The sequence below is a fragment of the Mobula hypostoma genome, chromosome 20 (assembly GCF_963921235.1).
Source record: "Mobula hypostoma chromosome 20, sMobHyp1.1, whole genome shotgun sequence".
In the NCBI taxonomy this organism is placed as follows: Eukaryota; Metazoa; Chordata; class Chondrichthyes; order Myliobatiformes; family Myliobatidae; genus Mobula; species Mobula hypostoma.
In genome coordinates this window covers 26,925,301-26,946,442 of record NC_086116.1, presented here as the reverse complement: position 1 = coordinate 26,946,442, position 21,142 = coordinate 26,925,301, and the positions used below count along the sequence as shown (strand labels likewise).

Sequence of the window (21,142 nt, the reverse complement as noted above, 5' to 3'; positions counted from 1 at the left end):
TCCCCCGCCATCCGAAGGTAGAGCGTTCCTATGAATCGGTTCGTAAGCCGAAATGTCGTAAAGCGAAGAAGCAATTACCATTAATTTATATGGGAAAATTTTGTGAGCATTCGCAAACTCAAAAATAACCTACGAAATCATGGCAAATATCACATAAAACCTAAAATAACAGTAACATATATTAAAAGCAGGAATGATATGATTAATTACGTGCTGCCCGACACGTAATTGTCAGCCCAGATCAGTGCCGATTGCATCGCCTCTGATCTGGGCCGACAATTACGTGTGGGGCGGCACCTAATTAATTAGCATGTTTATTTCAGCTTTTTTCTTAAAGATGTGCTGTGTGCCTCTCGGCTACTGCTGCATTCTCCGCGAATCGGTACTGTATCTGTACGCGGCCTGGGGGTTGGGGTGGTGGGACACTGGGGTGTCATCTCGTCGTCTGTTTCCATTAGAGCAGGCAGCTCATCTTCTCCTATGACTGCCTGCCTCGATGTCGAAGGTCGAGGTTCGTCGTCTGCTGTGGCTGATGTGGAAGGTTTGCTTGACTGCTGAGCCTTGCGCATTTTTCTATCATACAGTTCTTTGTAAGGGCTCAAGGAATCTTGCAAATATCCCCTAAACCTACGTACCCTTTCAAAATTAAAGTCGTACTTTATCATTACTCATTCGGTTTCGATTGTTATCCTTTCCTCTTCCAATTGCATCAGCTCTTCATCTATCAGTTCTTGGTCATGGGATGCCAAAACCTCTTCAACATCATCTTCGTCAGCTTCCACAAACCAAACTCACTTTGTCCTTGCTTCGTTCACCACGATCGAAACGCTTAATTATGTCTAGTTTTACGCTAAGTGTAACACCCTTACAAGCTCTTTCAGGCTTTTCCGACACCATAGAGCTCATCTTGCAAACGACTGCTCACAGGCTCGTGTTAAAGCAATGCTGGTGAGAGTGCTGTCCCGAATCCAGGGAGAGCAGCTACTCGGGGCGGGCGCTGTTTTTTATCACGCGCTATTTTTCGCGCGCTGAATTTTTTTTGTAACAGTGAAAACACCTTCTGAAAGCAAAAACACCTTCTGAAAGCGAGAACAGGGTACTAGTGTAGGTCTTTCGTAACAGTGAGGTTTCGTAAAGCGAACGTTCGAAAAGCAGGGGACACCTGTATTGAAACTTATGGTATTGTGATCACTGGACCTGAAGTGCTCCCCAGCACATACCTCCGTCACCTGCCCTATCTCAATCTCTAACAGGAGATCCAACACTACCCCTTCTCTAGTTGGTACCTCTATGTATTGCTGCAAAAAACTATCCTGCACACATTTGACAAACTCCAAACCATCCAGCCCTTTTACAGAATGGGCTTCCCAGTCTATGTGTGGAAAATTAGTATCTCCCACAATCACAACCTTGTGCTTACTACAAATATCTGCTATCTCCTTACAAATTTGCTCCTCCAGCTCTCAGTCCCCATTAGGTGGTCTATAATATACCCCTATAAGTGTCACAACACCTTTCCTATTCCTCAATTCCACCCAAATAACCTCCCTGGACGAGTCCACTAATCTATCCTGCCACAGCACTGCTGTTATATTTTCTCTGACAAGCAATGCAACACTTCCCCCTCTTGCCCCTCCTGTTCTATCACACCTGAAGCAACAAAATCCAGGAATATTTAGTTGCCAATCACACCCCTCCTGCAACCACGTTTCACTAATAGTTACAACATCATGGTGCCCCACCTTCTTCCCTTTCTCCAATAATCCACTCTCAAGAGAGGTACAGCACAGAAACAGGCCCTTTGGCCCATCTAGTCTGTGCCGAACCATATAAATTGCCTATTGCCATAGACCTGCACTGGCTCCAAAGCCCTCCATACATCTACTATCCCTTCTAACAGATTCCTTCCTCTCCAGTCCTTTACCTTTCCTACCTACCTTTTACCTAGTCCTCCTTCCCCTCCACCCACCTTTTTATTCAGGACGAGATCCCCCTTCCCTTCCAGTCCTGAAGAAGGTTTCAACTCTAAACATCGTCGGCTTATTCACTTCCATAGACAATTGCCTGACCTGCCAAGTTCTTCCATCACTTTATGTGTGTTGCTCTAGATCTCCAGCCTCTGCAGAAGTTGATAATTTTTGAAATAAGGCAGTGATTCAAATCTGCTGATCTATATACTCTATATGACTGAATATATATGGAATATACAGTATCTCTATATACCAGGGGTCTCCAACCTTTTTTGCACTGCAGACCGGCAGACGGGTGGGGCGGTGGGGGGGGGGGGCTAGGGTTGCCAACGGACAAGAGTAGCAGTCAAAATGTTGGGTTTACCCCGAGAAAGACTACAATGACCATGAAGCCTTGCGCGGGCACCAGTGTGCATGCGTGACTTGCGCATGCACATTCGTGCCAATTTTTTTTCTGCAAATTGTTTTTGGCGATTCTGTTCCGGGGGTGGGGGGGGGGAGAAGAGGTTAATCACGACCGCAATATAGGTGATAAGTGGCTAATACTCTCAATTTCGTTTCTCAAAGGGTTTATCTAATGAATTGAATATTAAACGCACAGCGCATACTTTCCTCGCATGAATAAAGCGATAAGTCATTTATCAGGGGAGGACAGGGGAGCTTGAAGTAAGTGTTGAACGAACTTCCAGTAGAAGTGGTAGAGGCAGGTTCGATATTATCATTTAATGAAAAATTGGATAGGTATATGGACAGGAAAGGAATGGAGGATTATGGGGTGAGTGCAGGTCGGTGGGACTAGGTAAGAGTAACGTTCAGCACGGATTAGAAGGGCTGAGATCACCTGTTTCCATGCTGTAATTGTTATATGGTTATATAAGCCAATAGCAACATAACATTTGAAGTACCGCTTGGATATTAAACACACAGCACATATTTTCCCCGTATGAACATATAAAATCATTGCAACGCACCAATATCGCTGAATCAGTGAGAGCCCCGGGCTTGTTTTCCTTCAAGGAGGCGGTCCCATCGAGGGGTGATGGGAGACAGTGATACTCGAAGGGGGTTCCTTATGTCCAGTCTATTCCACAATTTAGTTTTCGTTGCATTCATTGCAGAGATATGTTGGAAATGGAAGCAACATTTTCAGTGCTTTCATGGCTATCTCAGGATAGTCAGCTTTGACTTTGATCCAGATGTTATGTCAAACATACTTTTCAGCCCGCTGTCATTTGCAAGCTCGAAGTGTTGATCTCCTTCCCACGCTGACAAGGATGACGTACAGGTAATGACCTCGCGTGCGTCCAAGCTCAACAGTGGGCGTGACAGGGAATGAGGAAAGGTGCAGCTGACTCATATCGCCAAATCATATCGTTTCCTCGTGGCCCTGTAGCGCATGCATTGCGACCCGGTACCGGTCCGCGGCCCGGTAGTTGGGGACCGCTGCTATATACTATATCCCATATGTTCATGGATCGAAACAGTTTATAAATTAGAGGAAACTTCATTTATGGTTAACTGGTGGTGTATTTTGAGAAGAAAACAGTTTTAAACACAGGCAGTTTCTACTCTAATGCCTTGATGTCATACAAAAAGTATCAGTCAACTTACATAAAACATAGCAACTCAGAAGGCTCATAGAAGTGCCTGAGTTTGATAAGCTTAAGCATTTACGTCGGACATACATTTGTAACAATAATCAGGTAAGAGAATGCAGAGCACAGCCAGAAATCAGCGCTACCCCTTACTCCCCAATATTAGATCATTGATACATGGATTGCATTTTATAGAAATAGATCATTACTTTTCAATTATTATTCCCACCACTGCTTCTCAAAACAGGAGCTACAAAGGGCTCAAAAATCACTAACAGCAACAATGGCAGAGGAAACATTGAAGCAGTTCTATGACCGTCATTAGCTCATTGACTTAAAGGAGACAGAAATCCATGTATTTTCAATGGAATAATGGCTCTATTAAAAAAAAGCAGAAAAGCAAATGGCACACAAAAATACAAAACCTCTAATTTTGCAGAAATCTTTTATTCTGTGTTTTAAACATTTATGAACAAATGGATCTAAAAACCAGCCATCTACCAAAACTATAGAGAAGTGAGCAAAACTACATAACCTACATGTCCAATGCAAATCAACTATACTACGCTTTAATCCACAGTGCCTGGACACCCTTTCATAGTGACTACGGCAGGGTTGGACGATCACCTCGGTCAACATGGAATCAAACAGCCTAAGTTGGTCATGATGCTCAAATACTATGACCATGGTGTCTCTGTCCATCTATCCTTTACCCACCCACCCCTTTTAAACATTTATAAGGTCAGTCAGCCATAGGCAATCTAATCAGAATAAATTAAATCTTTCCAATCAATTCGTTAACTGTAATTCTCCATTCCAAACAACGTCCTGATAAATCTCTTCAGCCATCTCTGTTGCTACCAGACCCTTCCTGCATTGTGGCAACCAGAACTGAACACAAGACTCCAAGTGAATACTAAGCAGTGTGTGGGCACTGCAATGTGGTGTCCCAGCTGTTATACTCAATATCTCAGCCTATGAAGTCAGAATACCAAATGCCTTTTCTATAAGCTTTATCAACTGTGCAGTGGTAGTGTAGGGATACGTCTCTACCAAAGGAGGTGTAAGGCACTCCTTCCATCCGCTAGCCTGCAGGTCACCTTTGGGCAAGGTGTAGCACCTGCTTAGCACCACACCCCCCCCCCACCCCGATCAGGGTCACGTGCAGCCATGGGAGCAGGTGGCGGATGGTCGTATGAGCAGCTGGTGCATATCGTAAGTCCTGGTTATGTGACTACTGACACCAGGCAGACAATTTCTGAAGAATATTGTAATGGCTGGGGTCACCCATCTTGTAAAGAAAGTCCCCAGAAGGCAACAATGGCAAACAACTTTTGGAGAATATTTTGCCAAGGCATTCATAGTCATGGAAAGACTATGATCGCTCACATCATACGACAGTGCACACAATGATGATGATGACGATGAAGAAGAATCAACTGTGTCATTATTTACAATAAACTAAGGGATCGAACTCCAAGGTGTTTCTGTACATCAACATGAAGATTCCAGCTAGATTTTGGCTACTTGTCCTATCCGCTATCAAAATTTGATTACTAAGTGCATTACCTCACACTTTTCTGGCTTAAATTCCATCCTTCACTGCTTGATCCAATTTTCTGCTGATCTATATCCTGCTCTATCCTCAGACTACATTCTTTTCCATCTGTGACTCTGCAATATTATGTCTACAGACTCACTAATCAGAGCACCTACTTTCTCACCCAAGTTATTTATATACATGAGAAACAGCAAAGGTTCCAGCACTGATCTTTGCAGTACACCACTTGTTATAGATATCCTGTCAGAAAGATATCCGTTCACTACTACCCCCAGCTCTCTTTCAATTTTGGATTCAATTTCTGAACACATCTGAAATCCCTATGCCTCACATTTTTGGAGCAACTGACTATATGGGACCTTGTCAAAGCTTTAATGAAGTCCACATAAACCATGCTCATTCTCTACCTTCGATTCTTATACTTAATTCATTCAAAATTGTAGATTTTTCAGACACGATTTCCCCTGCACAGAATCATGCTCACTCCTTCTAATCAGACCTTGCCTTTCCAAATGAACATAACTCTTATCCCTCTGAATCTTTTCCTACAGTTCTCTCCCAGTGATTCAACACTCACTCACCTGTGGTGTCTGAGCTTGTCCTGATAGCCCTTTCTGAACAAGGGGATAAAGTTAGATATCACCCATGGCTAATAAAGATGGAAACATGCCTGTCAGAGCCCCAGAAGACAACTCTCTTGTGTCCTTATGCAAGCTGGATAGATCCAGTCAGGGTTTGACACACATTAAGGTGCATAATTCCCCAGTGTTTCTAATACTTCTTCTTTCTAATGCATATATTTTATCGAAGTGGAGTTCCTAAGCTTTTAATGCCATGGACTAATACCATTAAGTAAGGTATTATTGTTCTTCCTGACAAATTGCAAGTGGGTGGAGCCAACTCCCCCGCAGAGATGCAAGTAGTCTAACAAAATTTAATTCCAGATCATGGGAGAATTACATTGCCCTTGGATTTTTATCAATAATAGTGGCAATTACTACAAATAAATTTAGATGGCACCTTTTACAACCTCAATACATCCCAAAGCTCTTGACAGAGATTTAAAATATAAACACTACTGTAACATGGAAAACACCTTGGTGAACAAATTGCACAACAAGCTCTCAAAAAAATTGGAAATACGGTAATGACAAGATTATCTGCACAGTGATTATGGGATAAATAAGTGTTTACCCTACTACTGACAAGGAATCTTCCACCCTTCATTTAAACATGGAGCATTTTATATCAACCCATAAGGCAACGAAAACTCAACTAATGCAGCAATCCTTCAGCTCAAGAATCCAAGATAGTTCATCTGCAAAGTTCTGACTCAGTGTTTCTTTTCTTGCTCTTTTCTTCTCTTGAGATACAGTGTGGAATAGGCTTTTTCTGCCTTTCGAGCCATGCCACCCAGCAAATCCCGATTTAATCCTAGCCTAATCACATGACAATTTACAATGACCAATCAATTTACCAACTGGCACATCTTTGACTGTGGGAGGAAACTGGAGCACCCAGAGGAAACACACACAGTCACAGGGAGAACATACAATCTCCTTACAGGCAGTGACGAGAATTGAACCCTAGTCATTGTGATCATACAGTGATGTGCTAATCACTATCCTACGGTGTTTCACAACCGATTGAAATCAAATTTAAACAGCTGGAAGGCCCATCCAACAAGACTCACATACAATAATTGACACGTTTCGTAAAAAATATATAAAATTTGATAATGAGAAGTGCTGAACCTGAGATATAGAGAGGTAGGCGCAGCTCCCAATTCACAAAAAGCCTCATGCCAGGTTTCTTGCCGCATTAGAACTAATATCTACAACCGGCCCAGAGACTTTACCTGGAAACACAGTACAAGATCCAATCACAAAAAGTTCAACAATTAAGTTATTGCTTATTGGAACCTCTTGACTTTGCACTCACATAACGATGAGTAACATTCTAAACAAGTACTGATACAGGTGCTGGATGGTCATACGAGCAGCTGGTTCATGTCACAAGCTTTGGTTATGCAACAACTGACGCCAGGCAGACAATCTCTGAAGAGTATTGATAATGGGTGGGGTTACCGGTCTTGTAAAGACACTGCTCAGAAGAAAGCAAGTTTAAACCACTTCTATAGAAATATTTGCCAAGAACATTCATGGTCAAGCAAAGACCATGACTGCCTACGTCACACGACGTGGCACATAGCAAATGAACAGATGCAGCTTTAAATTGGGAAGCTAAACAAGGAGAATACCACTGAACATCTCTATTTTTTTAAAGAAACTTTCTGCATTAGTTAAGCTGGTAACTTAATTAGCACCAGAATCAATGCAGATGGCAGTACCAGAGAATTTCTGGCAGCAGCTTGAGTTTGGCCAGGCTTGCTTGTTGAGTGTGCTAGCCCATTTACATTGGCATAGCAAATTTGCATTTGCTATGAACTTGCAGAACAATCAAAGCGACTTCCCCATTATAACTAATGGTGCGCAAGAGACAAAGACATCACCAAGCTAGCTCGCAGCTCAAGTTTTAGAAATGATTCCCTTTCAAACCTGACGGAATTAGATTTTCAGCTCAGCAGGAAGGATCACTTCAGGCAGGAAACTCAGCCTTGTTAAAGAGAATGAATTTCCCTTCGTTCGAGGCAGAATAGAAAATGCTCACTGAGTCAGGCAGAAGTGCAATGTCAAAAACTACTAAAAATTAGAGAAGAAAATAAAGCCATTAACCTGATGTGACTTGCAAACTGACAATTTGCCTAATTTGATGCTGTTGCAAAGTACTGTTGGAGTGCCGGGTTGGTAACCAGGAATCTTAAAGCCTAGAGCGGGAAATAACGTACAAATTAAATATGGGACTGCAAAGTGGGAATTTCCGATTTATCGGGTATAATTCATTGTTGAACAAAAATGTACTGAGATTCAAATGAGCGAAAATAAACTCTGTAGCAAAAGGCAATCCCTTTTCGGTAAGAATCATCATAAGAGAGCATTCATTCAGATGCTGCAGTAATAACTGGGAAGTGGGAGGGGAGGAATACTCAAGAAAATAATTCTGCTAGAAGCCAAAAATTAAAAGCTTACACTTCTTTGGACACACTGCTAGAGGACATGCTTTAATACTTATTTTGCAATTCTTTTTAAAAGGTTAATTCTGAGCTTGACTGCAGTCAGAAGTACATGTTGATCCAGTACTTCCTATGGAAAGGTCAACCATTTTAATATTTATCCTAGCACTTTCTTTAATATCTTTTTGTGTTTGTTATAAAGGTGCACAATACTATTCTTACTGCAGCACAAACAAATACTTGGTCTAAACATGTAGCAATCATTTTTTTGAAAATTAGTCATCATGGCGCAAACAAAAATGTAGTACAATTCTGAAAATTAATATTAAAATGTATGTTGGTGCGTGGCCAAGTGGTTAAGGCGTTCGTCTAGTGACTTGAAGGTCACTGGTTCGAGCCTTGGCTGAGGAAGCGCGTGTGTCTTTGAGCAAGGCACTTAACCACACATTGTTCTGTGACGACACCGGTGCCAAGCTGTATGGGTCTTAATGCCCTTCCCTTGGACAACATCGGTGGCGTGGAGAGGGGAGACTTGCAGCATGGGCAACTGCTGGTCTTCCGTACAACCTTGCCCAGGACTGTGCCCTGGAAACCTTTCAAGGCGCAAATCCATGGTCTCATGAGACTAACGGATGCCCATATTCTAATTAAAATTCAAAATATGTACAAATAGCACATGTTCTTCATTTGGAGCAATGCTTAAGATTTGCCTTTAATCTCCAGCTTTCCCTCACTTTAGATGAAGTTGACCAAAAATATTGAAATCTACAGTACACCTTGTAAAGATAACTACAGTTTACTGAAACAATATGATTGCATCTTTAAGACTGCCCTTCTGAAAGCAAGGCTTCAATGATGATTTTTTTGATTGCTTTGTTAGGATCTGGCAAGCAGAAGTGTGAAGTTACCAATCACTAACCTCCGCATCTCACAGATGAAAGCCCTTTTAATGAGCACAGAAATGTGATCGGGGATTAGGTCTGAGGATTAGCTATGCAAAGACTTGCACAGCAACTTATTTTTAATATAAGAGAACTCAGAATGTAGAAAACTTGCACTGCATGTATCCTACTCTGTCTTCAAATATAAAATCTGAAATAAAGAGGGATATTTTAGTAGCTCCTTCCCACTCAACTATATAACAAAGGTGGATTGTTCCACTATTGTGCACAGTTTGACCAATTGATACAGTACAATGATCTGGTGACAACATCACGAAAACATGAGAGGAGAAATGGAAAGGCGTGAATGGAGAAAACAGGCATCCATTTATGATAAGAACTCAAAGAAGTATTACTTTTTTTTCATTTTTAATTTGAATTTTTATTCTCCTTGCTTTTTTATTGTTAGAGAAATCTTAGTCACTTAGTATAAAAAGGATACCTTTAACACAGGTTTGCTCCAAATAAAATTTAAAATTTTCATTCAGACAACAGTTTGAGTTTCATGCACTTTCTTTGTTGTGTAACCCAAAGCACTCACACCAAGCTTGTGGTGTTATTTGCCTTGACATAAACATAACCCACAGGAAGTTAGGGCAACATTACTAATCAGTCATTTGTCAATGCATGTTTAATGATTCAAATCTGTTGTCTCTGTGCCTTAAGCAGCAAGTCATATTCCCCTCCACCCACCACTTTCTTATTCTGGCATCTTCCCCCTTCCTTCTCAATCCTGAAGAAGAGTCCCGGCCTGAAACATCGACTCTTCATTCATGTCCATAGATGCTGCCTGACCTGCTGAGTTCCTTCAGCATTTTGTGTGTGTTGCTTTTGGATTTCCAGCATCTGCAGAATTTTTCAAGTTTAAGTCATTAAAATTCAGAAACTAAATTAAATTGCACTCGCAAATTTCTACAGATGTACTGCAGAGAGCTTTTTAAACTGGCTGCATCACCATCTGGTATGAGATGGGGTGGGGCCACTGCACAGGATCAAAATGAGCTGCAGAAAGCTGTAAACCCAGTCAGGTCCATTATTGGCACAAGCCTCCCCAGCATCCAGGATATCTTCAAGGAGCAATGCCTCAAAAAGGCAGCATCCATCAATAAGGACCAACATCACTCAGGCCATGCCCACTCCTCAGTGCTAATATCAGGAAGGAGGTACAGGAGCCTGAAGGCACACACTCAGTCATTCAGGAATAGCTTCTTCCCCTCTGCCATTAGATTTCTGAATGGACATTGAACCGATGAACATTACATCACTATTTTTATCCTCTTTTCACACTACTTAAACATAATAGTATTTTTACTGTAATTTACAGTTTTATGTTTTGCAATTCAGTGCTGCCAGATAACAACAAATTTCATGACATTTGCCAGTGATATTAAACTTAATTCCAATTCTGATTCCAAATTGTTAACAAACCAAGTGAGACTGCCGAGCCACAAACAAGAGAAAATCTGCAGAGTGGTCTGCAGGCCTGATTGCAAACCTCAGATTCAGCCTTTGCACCACCAGATCTACCCTATCCATGACTTGCTTTTAGGTCACAGCTAATGTGTTGAGAATCAGCAGTTCAACTGTTGTTTAGTGAAATTATTCAAATAATTGAATGAATTTAGTTTTGTTATATGGTCTTTGCTCACATCAGTCATTCAACTACAAGTAATAAGTTTTATTAAAAGAATCAGTATGATTTCATTTCCCTTAAAACAATATTTTTTTTTAAATCCACACTGTCTTTGTTTTCTCCTCAAACTGGAACTCCAGGCATGTTTTCTGGCAGTCAGGGTGCGGCTGCGGAACAATAGCCAGAAGGTGCCAATTTGATATCACTGAAGCTCATTGCTGGATATTATTGAAGCACTGCACATGTTTTTACTATATTGTGTTAGACACAATTTTAATTACACTGTTCATTCTTCTTTATATTGTTCTCAGCCTATATTCTCTTTGAACACTCAAGCCAATCACTGCCTGCACCTTTAATAACATGAAGCAATAATATATGGAATGAAGCAATCGCAATCATGAATTTAGATCTACAAGGATACATTCAACAGGCATATTTAAAATATGTTACAGAAACCAGAACTTGTATTTTTGACCTATCCTTTCAGAATAACAACCACTATTGTAACATTCTAATTCCGGGCAGTACACTCGTAATATTTCGAGTATTTTAAGAGATTGCAAAAAAATCATTTTTTATTTTATTACTGAAGGAACATGTTCCATTACTTTTAACTGACTTTCTAATTGGCTTTGCTGCTCTGACAGATTCAGGTACCTAATTTCTTTTTCCTCATCCCTTCTAAAATTGGACCAATGGATTCACACCGGCTCTCAGCATTACACATCTCTTTTCCATGTTAAATTTCATCATTATGTTGTTTCTATGTTATTTAACTATCCTCCAAAGGTCCACAAATTTTATCGTATTTGAGTTTTGCCTTTATGTATTTTAAATCCAAGCCCCACTCATTTATATTAACTCGCAAGGAGCACTACCATATAATTCCCCAATCTATTTTCTAATTTCTGATTTTCAGTCAGTCTTTTTCCAGCTGTCACCATCACTTTAACCACACAGGGTTTAATCAATTTTCCAATTATAAATTTCAGTCTCATATTTAAACATCATGTCTACGATCCTCCCTGTGTCAACTATCCTCCAAATGTACAACGCCCATCTTTCTACATACTGTTTCATTACACCATACTAATAGTCTTGCAGTTACTTATCCAAACTCCACATTACAAAATTCTCTTCTACTTTTCCCACATCTACCAAGATCAGTCTTCAAATTTATCTACTTGAGTATCCTATTTTGGCTGTGGTTTATTTTTATATTTGACAAATCTATAGCTTATAAAGGAACACTCTCGGATGTAATGCAGTGTACAAATAAAATCAAAGAGTCAAATTGCCACTATTTTACAACAAATATTTTCAATAGGAAGAGTGGACAAACAACATCCTCTTTATGTCCTATTACAATGAAAGCAATTCTGAAATTTTCTTATGCAAAAAATCCATTGATTTATTATAGTAGAAGACCACTAATCATGGCTATGGCTTCAAGAGGTGGATTTTTCTGGGAAATACTTGATTCTATTTATTCTGTAATAGACAAGTTATGCTGAGACTGAATCACACAAATATCCAAAAAGAGGAACTCACTTAGTTTTCTGTTCAATGGGTTAGATTACATTAAGTTGTTACCTTTCTCATAATTCAAATTGAGAATAAAATTTCTGTTCTGAAGGAAAATGTACATGTTTAAAATCAAACATGATAGTTTGATCATGGGCTGTTTGTTAGATAATGCTTTTTATTCCAAGTAATCTCATGTTTGAGAAACAAGTGCTGGTTCACAAAGGTTTGCAATACAATTCCCTACTCAAGTGAAGAGATTTAACCATAATCCTATGTAGAAAAATACTTAAGGTGCATTGAACTCAACACCTTCTGAAGAAATTCTACATTATGACTATACATAGTTGACTATATATAGTATACAGTTATACTTGACTATAGATGACCACAAGTATTATCTATCATAAAATACTGGTTTAGATTAATTCACTAAAATAAATCAAGAGCTAGTACATTTTAAGCAAGATTCCTTACATTTTTGACCATATATTTCTAGAAAAAAAGATAGGATTACCAAAAATGTACGTTAAAGTATTCTGCAAGAACAGAATATCCCGAGTTAATGAAGTTAAGATACAGATTTTCTTAGATATAATGGGGCATCTTAATTGAGGCAGGAAATCAAAGATGCTCACTATTTAATTAAGGAAAGCATGGGCTAATAAATAGTAGAAGATTAGTTAAGAATTAGATTGCCTGAAGCATTGAGAAACAATTAATTTAAAGTATACCTAATTAAAATAATGAATGAAATTTGTAATAATAGGTTATAAACTTGTGAATCAGATATTAATAAAAGAACACAATGCAGTATTTTATAAAGCTTGGGATTTGAGAAGAACCTTTCTACTAATGGAGCTTGAGTCTGAAACTAGCAACAGATTCTAATGAGCTGCCATTTCGTCGATAGGTACAAGTGTATACGCTGAAAGTTAGTTACATCAACGCTTAGTCATTTGCTGGGAGGAAATACTTAACTGATGGGTTCAAAAATGGGTCACGATGCAAGAAACAGCAAGAAAAATCAACGAGATTGTATTATAAACGATTTAGACAACGACAAAATAAACCAACTCCCCCTTAACTATTAGTAATACTGAAATATAATTGATAAGTCAAGAAATTTTGATAGTTTTTTAAAAATCTGAACTCAGTTTGTAAATAAAATTGTAGTTAAGTTCTGACCAATCAGTGTCAGTTTCACTGCGCTGTTATGTTACATAATATGCTGTAGCCAGAGCAACAGGATTGAACGCGCCCGTTACACTTTTTAAAATGTTTTATTTAACGTAACCTGCAATACAAGTTACTAATTCTTCTAGTGTGATCATGGGCAATTCCCTCATTCACTGGCACTGATTCAGTTACAAGAACTTTTGTCCTGTCCTGGAATTTGTTTATAGGCGAGTGCCAGCCACGGACTGTAGCCGGTGAAATGTCAGAAAGTCTTTTACCGTTAGTTCTCTGCATCGCTCCAGTATGATCAAATACTACCTGCAAATCTTACTCTAGCTCTGGGTTAACAGCAAATACCAGTTAAGATGTAGGGTTAGTGTTCTTGCATCCGCAAAACAAGAGAGGAAGGACGAGACTAATTTTCTATGCCTGTGAAATAGACATTATAAATCCGGATTGGGATACCAATTAAACTAACCACGCATTTAGCTCTAACCACCTAGAATTATTTTACTACTCTACAATCAACGTGACCTGATAAATGTTCTATCTAAATCATAAAAATCTGCTAGCATCCGAAGACATATTATGCTCGACAGTAAACGACGAAACTTTTAACAAAAGTTTTAAGTGCAAACCGCTAAAACAATTAGCTAATTGAATGCTCGCTCAGATTTAATAACAATGCTTGTGTGTGACTTTACTCTATTTTATGAGAGGGAGTTTTACTCAGATGAGCTAATCCAATCAGTTTTTTATTTTTTTTAAAAAAAGGCCTGGACTGTGTTTCAGATGAATGCAATTCCCGCACAACTGCACTTGGTGTTGCGTAAGCGCTGACTAACATTTCAGCAAACCGACAGTCCGTGGCTGAAAAGACGCTCTTCCATTCTGCAAGGTTAACCTTATTATTTACACAAATCTGGTATAAAGCAATGTCCGCATTTTGTCGCCCGGAAGTTTCTGATGAGGGGTGGGAGGAAAATTAAGCTGAATGCCAGGTGGAAGTAACGGCGGAGAGAAACCCCTCAGTAACCAGACGGCAGAGAACGCGGATACCCGGCTATAAGTGCGGAGTTACAGCGCCCTCCGCCGAATCTCACACTGCTACCCGGCTCCGCCGCGAATCCCGAGGAGAAAGAACGTGAATCCTTCCCCTTCTCACTCCTTCCTTTCTCACCACCTCTCCACATTCAGGTTAACTCAAGTTAATATAACCCTCAAGCTCCAAGTAGTAAAAATCCAAGCCAGCCCGACTTGGGAAATAAAAGACAGGTCTGTAAATGGAATAGGCTGCAATCTGACAGTATCAGGAGATAATTGAGAAGATTTGACTCTGATTTTGCTTATAATGGTAGATTGTATATCCAAATGACAGAACAACTAACTCACTGTTTCGCCGCATCTCGGAGATTGTTTACATTGTCATGTAACCAAAAGGCGCAAATAAAACTCGGAAGCGAGAAGGAAGGGAGGGTGCAGGATAAGTAACTGAAAGTGTTTACCTTCTTTTAGGAAGTGTGAATGGATAACGAACAGCAGCACACAGCAGACAGCGGCTCCGGCCAAAGCCCACACAGCTTTCAGGAGCTGCATGGTGCGAGGCGGTTGAGTGGCTGGCAGCAAGCGGTACTCTTCGCCAGAAGGGAGCATGTAGAAAGCCCGTGCCTTTCCCCTTTCTGCTCTCCTCCTCCGGCCCAGAAACGGTGCAATCCTTCAGAGGGGCGAGGGGTGCGCGCCGCCCGGCTCCGCTCGATCCATGCAGTGGGGATGAGGCGGCGTTCCTCTCTCCGGCTCCTCGCTGCACCCGGTCTCCGCACTCGACCCTTTCGAGGGTAAACTCACTCCGGGTGGGACGGCGGAACCCTCTCTCCCGCTCTCTTCCCCCCAGCCAGACCTCTCCCGGCAATGAAAACAGCTGTAGCTTGTTGGGCGAGGTGGGGGGTGGGGGGAGGTATTGGCGGGGACACTCGCTGCCCGTCCCTTGCCTTCACTTCACCGGGAGGTGTCCCCGCACGCCGCTGCTGACAACCTGGCGCTTCGCCGCGGCTCTCCTCCACTCCTGGGGCAGAGCGGACAGCTCATGATCTGGAGGGGGAGGAGATCTGCCGGCCGGACTTTTGCTTCTGTCCGCCGGCGACGCTTTAAAGCAACTCCACACACACGCAGCCGGCCCAACACACCGGGGGAGCTTCGGCAGCCGCCCCGTTCCCTGGCTCCGGATCAGGCTCAGGCTCTTCTCTGTATCCCCCGCCGTCACTTTCCTGAAGCTTGTTCTTTTCCCCCCTCAGGTACAGGCTCAGCGAAATCTCCGTTCGCCCTCCCCTTTCTTCAACAGCTGGCTCTTAAATACTCTTTTTTATGGGGGAGGGGGGCGATCTCGGCTTATTAGTAAGATGTAGTCATCCCGGAGACTTCTCCACTGCGAGCTGCCGGGGCAATTTCACGGTGAGCCTGCCTGCCTGCCGCTGCCGCTCCTCCTCCCCACTAACCCCCGGCCCGGGGAGATTCCTGTTTTCCCAACTCGGCACTCTTTATATTTCAAGCCAGCATCCTGATCCGGTTGTCAGGTTCGCGGGACTGGGGGGGAAAAAAACACGTTCGGGCAAATCCTCTCCTGACGTCAGACGGAATACATCTGAAATTAGCAGTGGATTGTGGAGTATCTACCCCCCGCCGCTCTCCCAGTCTGCCACAGCGTGCCAGCCGAGTTTCGTTGTGATCAATAACCACGTTAAGCGATAGGACCCACTCGCTGGCAGCAACACCGTCATTGTATACACCACGGCAGCAGCAGTCCGAATCGCCAAGGGTTACATCATATCATCCAGCAATTTTAAAAAGGTTTTAAACCGGCGACAGACATCGAAGAAGCAGAAATTGAGTGCATGTGAGTTACATAATTCGTTATCAACGCGGGTACCAATGAGTTAAACTGCGTCGAGCGCTTTACTTGCCATAATTTACCCCGTTCCCAATATGTGATATGCTTGCGATACACAGGCTAACAGTTATAGACTGCAAAACGCCCAGCGCAACCCCCTGTGTGAGTAAATGTTGATCGTTTTAAATGCCGGATAAGACATTTGATACGTTATAGTGCCATGATTTACTGTAGGTGAATGTGGTACTTTGCAAGTCACTTAGTAGGGTTCAATGTACATAAACTTGGAAACCACCATTTAGACGAGTGGTATCCAAAGCTTTGCCCAGTGACAAACTGAAACGTTTCTTTGTTTCAAGTGAAATATTTTATTCAAAAAATAAATAAATTATTTTCTCAAATTTCAGAATTACAGCATTCCATATCAAGTTCAGCTAAAGAAAGAAGTGTAAAATATTAACATCCGTTTTAGGCTAAAGTACCTTTACAGATGGGAAAAGCAGATGATGTATATTGCAGTAGAACCTTCAGACTATCAAATCAATAAACCAAGAGATCAAATTGCATGCGGTGTGACAGCTCGAATGAACATTCCAGCGCACTGTGTGCTGCGACTGGAGACAGAAAGCTGACAGTCAAACGCTTTAATCAACCCGCATTCTATCGCTGTCTGCAATATTCATTATAACCATCAGCAATAAGGACAAAACACCCGCTGGGAATTATTTCTTGCTCTCACCTCTGCAGAATCTTCCATTTCTCAGTCAAGCGGGCAAGGTGCTTTGGGGCATTTCTGGCAGTGCTGCGGTTACATCTGGAGTTGGGCGCTGCCCGCCACATATCCCGCCCGTAACATCACACGGGCAGCCTCGCACAGTACGGCCTATCAACTGACTGGTTAGTGCAACAGAAATACTAGACTATTTCAGGAAGTTTGTGCATTTTACTATAAGTTAAAGACCTAAGCAAACTTGCTAATGTAAAGCGCACCTATATGTCTTCAAGGCATCCCAACATATTTCACACTTTACGTACTTTTCAGGCAACATCACCTTTGGAATGGATGGAAAGCACTACTTAAAGTGCATAACCACCAGGGATGTTGTTTGATAGGTAATTAGTTCCTGTGATACTGGTTGAGGGAATTATTGGCAGGAAGTGCAGTAGAAACTTTTAATAGAAACAAGCAGACAGTTTGGATCTTTCTTCAAGTAAATAATTATCAGGATGTGAGCTTCACTGGCAAGGCCACAGATTGAGAAAGTGGTGGAGTACAGATAGGTGGAGTTTAACATTTTGGCCTGGTGACAATACACTAATATTTCATTTTAAAGACTCACTTCAACAGTACAGCACCCTGGGTCCAGACTATCTGCATATGGAGTGATAGTGAACCCACTCATTTCTGAGTCTGAAACCTGCATCTGGGGTAAGGCTATTATTTACAATTTTTAAACTGATTTGTTCTATTTAAGTCCACAAACCACACACTCTAATATTTTAACTCGCTTCAGCATTCCAGAAGACCATTTCTAAAACTGATGCAAAATAGTGTCACCCTGACCTATATTTCGCACTTCTGAACATTATTAACGAAGAAGGTTCCTCTCAAACAGCATGAAAGTATTCTGAATCACAGAGATACTGTACTAACGTAACAATACACTTAATGTTCTAACTTTACTTAACTGCCCATTATGTCACTGGCATTTAGGACAGCGATTAAGGTCCACCATCTCTGTCTGTCCATAGCATCACACCCAGATATAGGAGAATTCTTCATTGCTGTTTCCATAACAATTGGTTTTGACCTGTCAGGGTTGTTAGCTCTGACGGAAACCCTGAATCTGGAGGACCGGTGGCCCACTCTTAATCTGGGCTCTAAATTTTGACCTGATTGACATGGGTGACCCCAGCAAGAGCCAAAACATAAAATCCAGATTCCAGCCAACATAGCTCTCCGAGTCATTGAGGCATGCAAACCTTCAAACCTATGACAACATTGTAGGTCCTCTTGTATGGTTCTATCTTTAACTCAGTAAAATGACCAGCCCTGGCAAGATACATAGTAGTATGATGTACCAGTAAATCAACTTCACTCTGAAGTTATTTACAGTTTTATAATATAAAAGAATGACATCTTCAGTTACTCTCCTCAAGTCTGAGCCTGATCCTCTGCAGCAACTGTTTACACTATAAATTAACTTAATTTGTTATCTACCCCAATATATAAAATGAGGGAGAATATTCAGTTGTTTATTGATTTATTGAGATACAGTGCAGAATAGGCCCTTCCAGTCTACCAAGCCACACCACGCAGCAATCCCCAATTTAACCCTAGCCTAATCACAGGACAATTTACAATGACCAATTAGCCATCCTACCGGTACATCTTTGGACTGTGGGAGGAGACCAGAGCACCCAGAGGAAACCCACGTGGTCACAGGGAGAACAGATGTATTCTTTACAGGCAGCGGATGGAGTTGAACCCCAGATCACCTGTCCTGTAATGTGTTGTGCTAACCACTATGCTACTGTGTATGCTATCATGCTGTCCTTCACATATACAATTGAAAACAAATTGAAATTATATACTTTGAAAAGATAGTAACTAAAAATTAGATTACACACTTCCTTCCATGTTTGAAGTTCAAAGTAAATTTGTTATCTAAGTATATTATGTCATCATATACAGCCCTGAGATTTGTTTTCTTGCTGGCATACACAGTAAGTCCAAGAAAAACAATAGAAATACCACACCTAACAGGGTGGACAAAGAACCAATGTGCAAACGAGAACAAACCGTGCAAATATAAAAATAAATAAATAAATAAATAAGCAATAAATATAGATAACGTGAGATGAAGAGTCCTCGAAAGTGAGTCCATAAGTTATGGGAACAGTACAGTGATGGTGCGAGTTAAGTTATCCCCTCTGGTTCAAGAGCCTAATGGTAGAGGGACAATATTTGTTCCTGAACTTGGTGGTGTGTGTCCTGAGGTTCCTGTACCTTTATCCTGATAGCAGAAGTGAGAAGAGAGCTTGCGTGGTGGGAGTCGTTGATGATGGATGCTGCTTTCCAGCAACAGCATTCCTTGGAGATATGCTCAATGGAGCGGAGGGCTTTACCATGATGGACCAGGCCACTACTTTTTGTTGGATGTTCGATTCAAGGGCATTGGTGTTTCCATGCCAGACTGAGTCAATACTTTCACTATACTCTCCACCACACATCTTATAGAAGTTTGTCAAGGTTTTAGATTCATGCCAAATCTTCACAAGCTTCTAAGGAAGTAAAACGTTAAAACTGAGATTTAAAATATCCAAGCGCTAAAGAATACAAGAGTTTAATGGTAAACCAATAAAGACAATAATGATGAAAATATTTTTGAGTTTGACCTTTTTCCATAATTATTCTGATCAGACCTTGCAACCCTGTTAGTACTTTATTTACTTTTTATTAGTAGGTCTTTGTAACTCTTGTAACCAAACAAATCTAATTTAATAGATCAAGTCCGGTATGTCAGTCAGCATATTTTCTCTTCTTTGTCTTTCTATGCAAATTTTGTCATTAAATACTATTACTGTAAAGCAATCCAGATTGCCTCTTCATCTGCTTAAGATCCAGAACAATTTATATGAAAAAAACGTAACTCATTAAGCTAAGTAAATCACCCGAATTTCAGATTTTCAACAAATTGCATTGGTATAAAATAATCCAATTAAAAGTTGAACCATTATTCAATGTAGTCAGTTGAGATGCGTAGCACCTGCATTCTCTATAGTGATGCCAGTGATCTCCCAGTTCTCCAATAATGGGATCCAAATCAGTCAAAGTGATGTTGTTGGCTCAAGGGATTTTCAATTTTTCATAAGATTGAAGATCCAACAAGTTATTATTCCAAACTTGGATAGAAGATAAATCTAAGGAAATACATTGCAGTAAAATGATTTTATTTTAGCTTCAAGAACATATAATTAATTGATTACAACAATATATAATTAATTGATTTTAACAATATATAATTAATTGATTTTGTTGCTTTCTTCCTGTAAAGTTCATCTTCTGACATGCAAAGTAAAAATAACTCCAAGCTCCACATTAACAAGAGCTTTGATAATGATGGATGCCAGCTGGGTAAATCAATCCTTGTCTGGAGTCATGTTTAAACATGACTAAAACATTCGGCAAACAATTTAATCTTCATTTTCTCTCTCTAATAATCATGCGATGATTTTACAGAAAGAAATGAAGAGGGTTTTGCAAAAAAAAACACATTTATGAAAATTTGAAGAAAAGAACTTAGCAGACTAAGCCTCTTTCATGAAGCATATTAACCACACTACTGATAAACTTTTTGATTAAGATGGCACTCCCTGCCTCTGTCTCCCAAACTACCAATTTATCATTGAATATAGCCCTCCAGTATTGTCTACTGGGAATATGTATCACCAACGTTAAAAGCTTTCTGACCCAACTTCAGTTTATTTTTTAATTTTACATTGGAAGATCTCCTAAGTAAGCATCATAAGAAAGTGAATCTGACTTGACCTTCCTAGGCCACTGGGTTACATTAATTTCATTGAGGGCAACAGTGAATATCTTTATTCATCACATGCTGGTGTTTTATCATTTGTGTTTTATAAGGGTTTGGACTCAGAAGACAATGGACTCCTTAAGCCTGAGGAATGCAATAGGAAAAAAAGGGAAGCTGGGAATATAGCTACATAGTTCTTTAGAAGAGGTGTCACAGGTTGATAGGGTTGTAAAGAAAGCTT

The 21,142-nt window shown here is 40.7% G+C and overlaps 1 protein-coding gene and 1 long non-coding RNA gene across 4 annotated transcripts in view; one reads left to right on the top strand and one right to left on the bottom strand.

The window, feature by feature from the left end:
- tafa5a (TAFA chemokine like family member 5a) overlaps window positions 1-21,142 on the bottom strand; it is an 849,915-nt gene that overhangs the window by 628,900 nt on the left and 199,873 nt on the right. For 2 of the 3 annotated variants that reach the window (XM_063072583.1, XM_063072584.1), the window contains exon 1: window positions 14,985-15,147. The exons of the other annotated variant lie outside the window; for it this stretch is intronic. In XM_063072583.1, the coding sequence (XP_062928653.1) occupies window positions 14,985-15,132 (148 nt within the window). In that variant the 5' untranslated portion in view covers window positions 15,133-15,147. Of the gene's footprint in view, window positions 1-14,984; window positions 15,148-21,142 lie in introns of those variants that run through there. 3 annotated transcript variants of the gene reach the window in all.
- Window positions 16,273-21,142, top strand: part of LOC134359401 (uncharacterized) — a 34,875-nt gene continuing 30,005 nt past the window's right edge. Inside the window, exon 1 of the long non-coding RNA XR_010021103.1 lies at window positions 16,273-16,369. This is a non-coding gene — a long non-coding RNA (uncharacterized LOC134359401). The remainder of the gene's footprint in view (window positions 16,370-21,142) is intronic.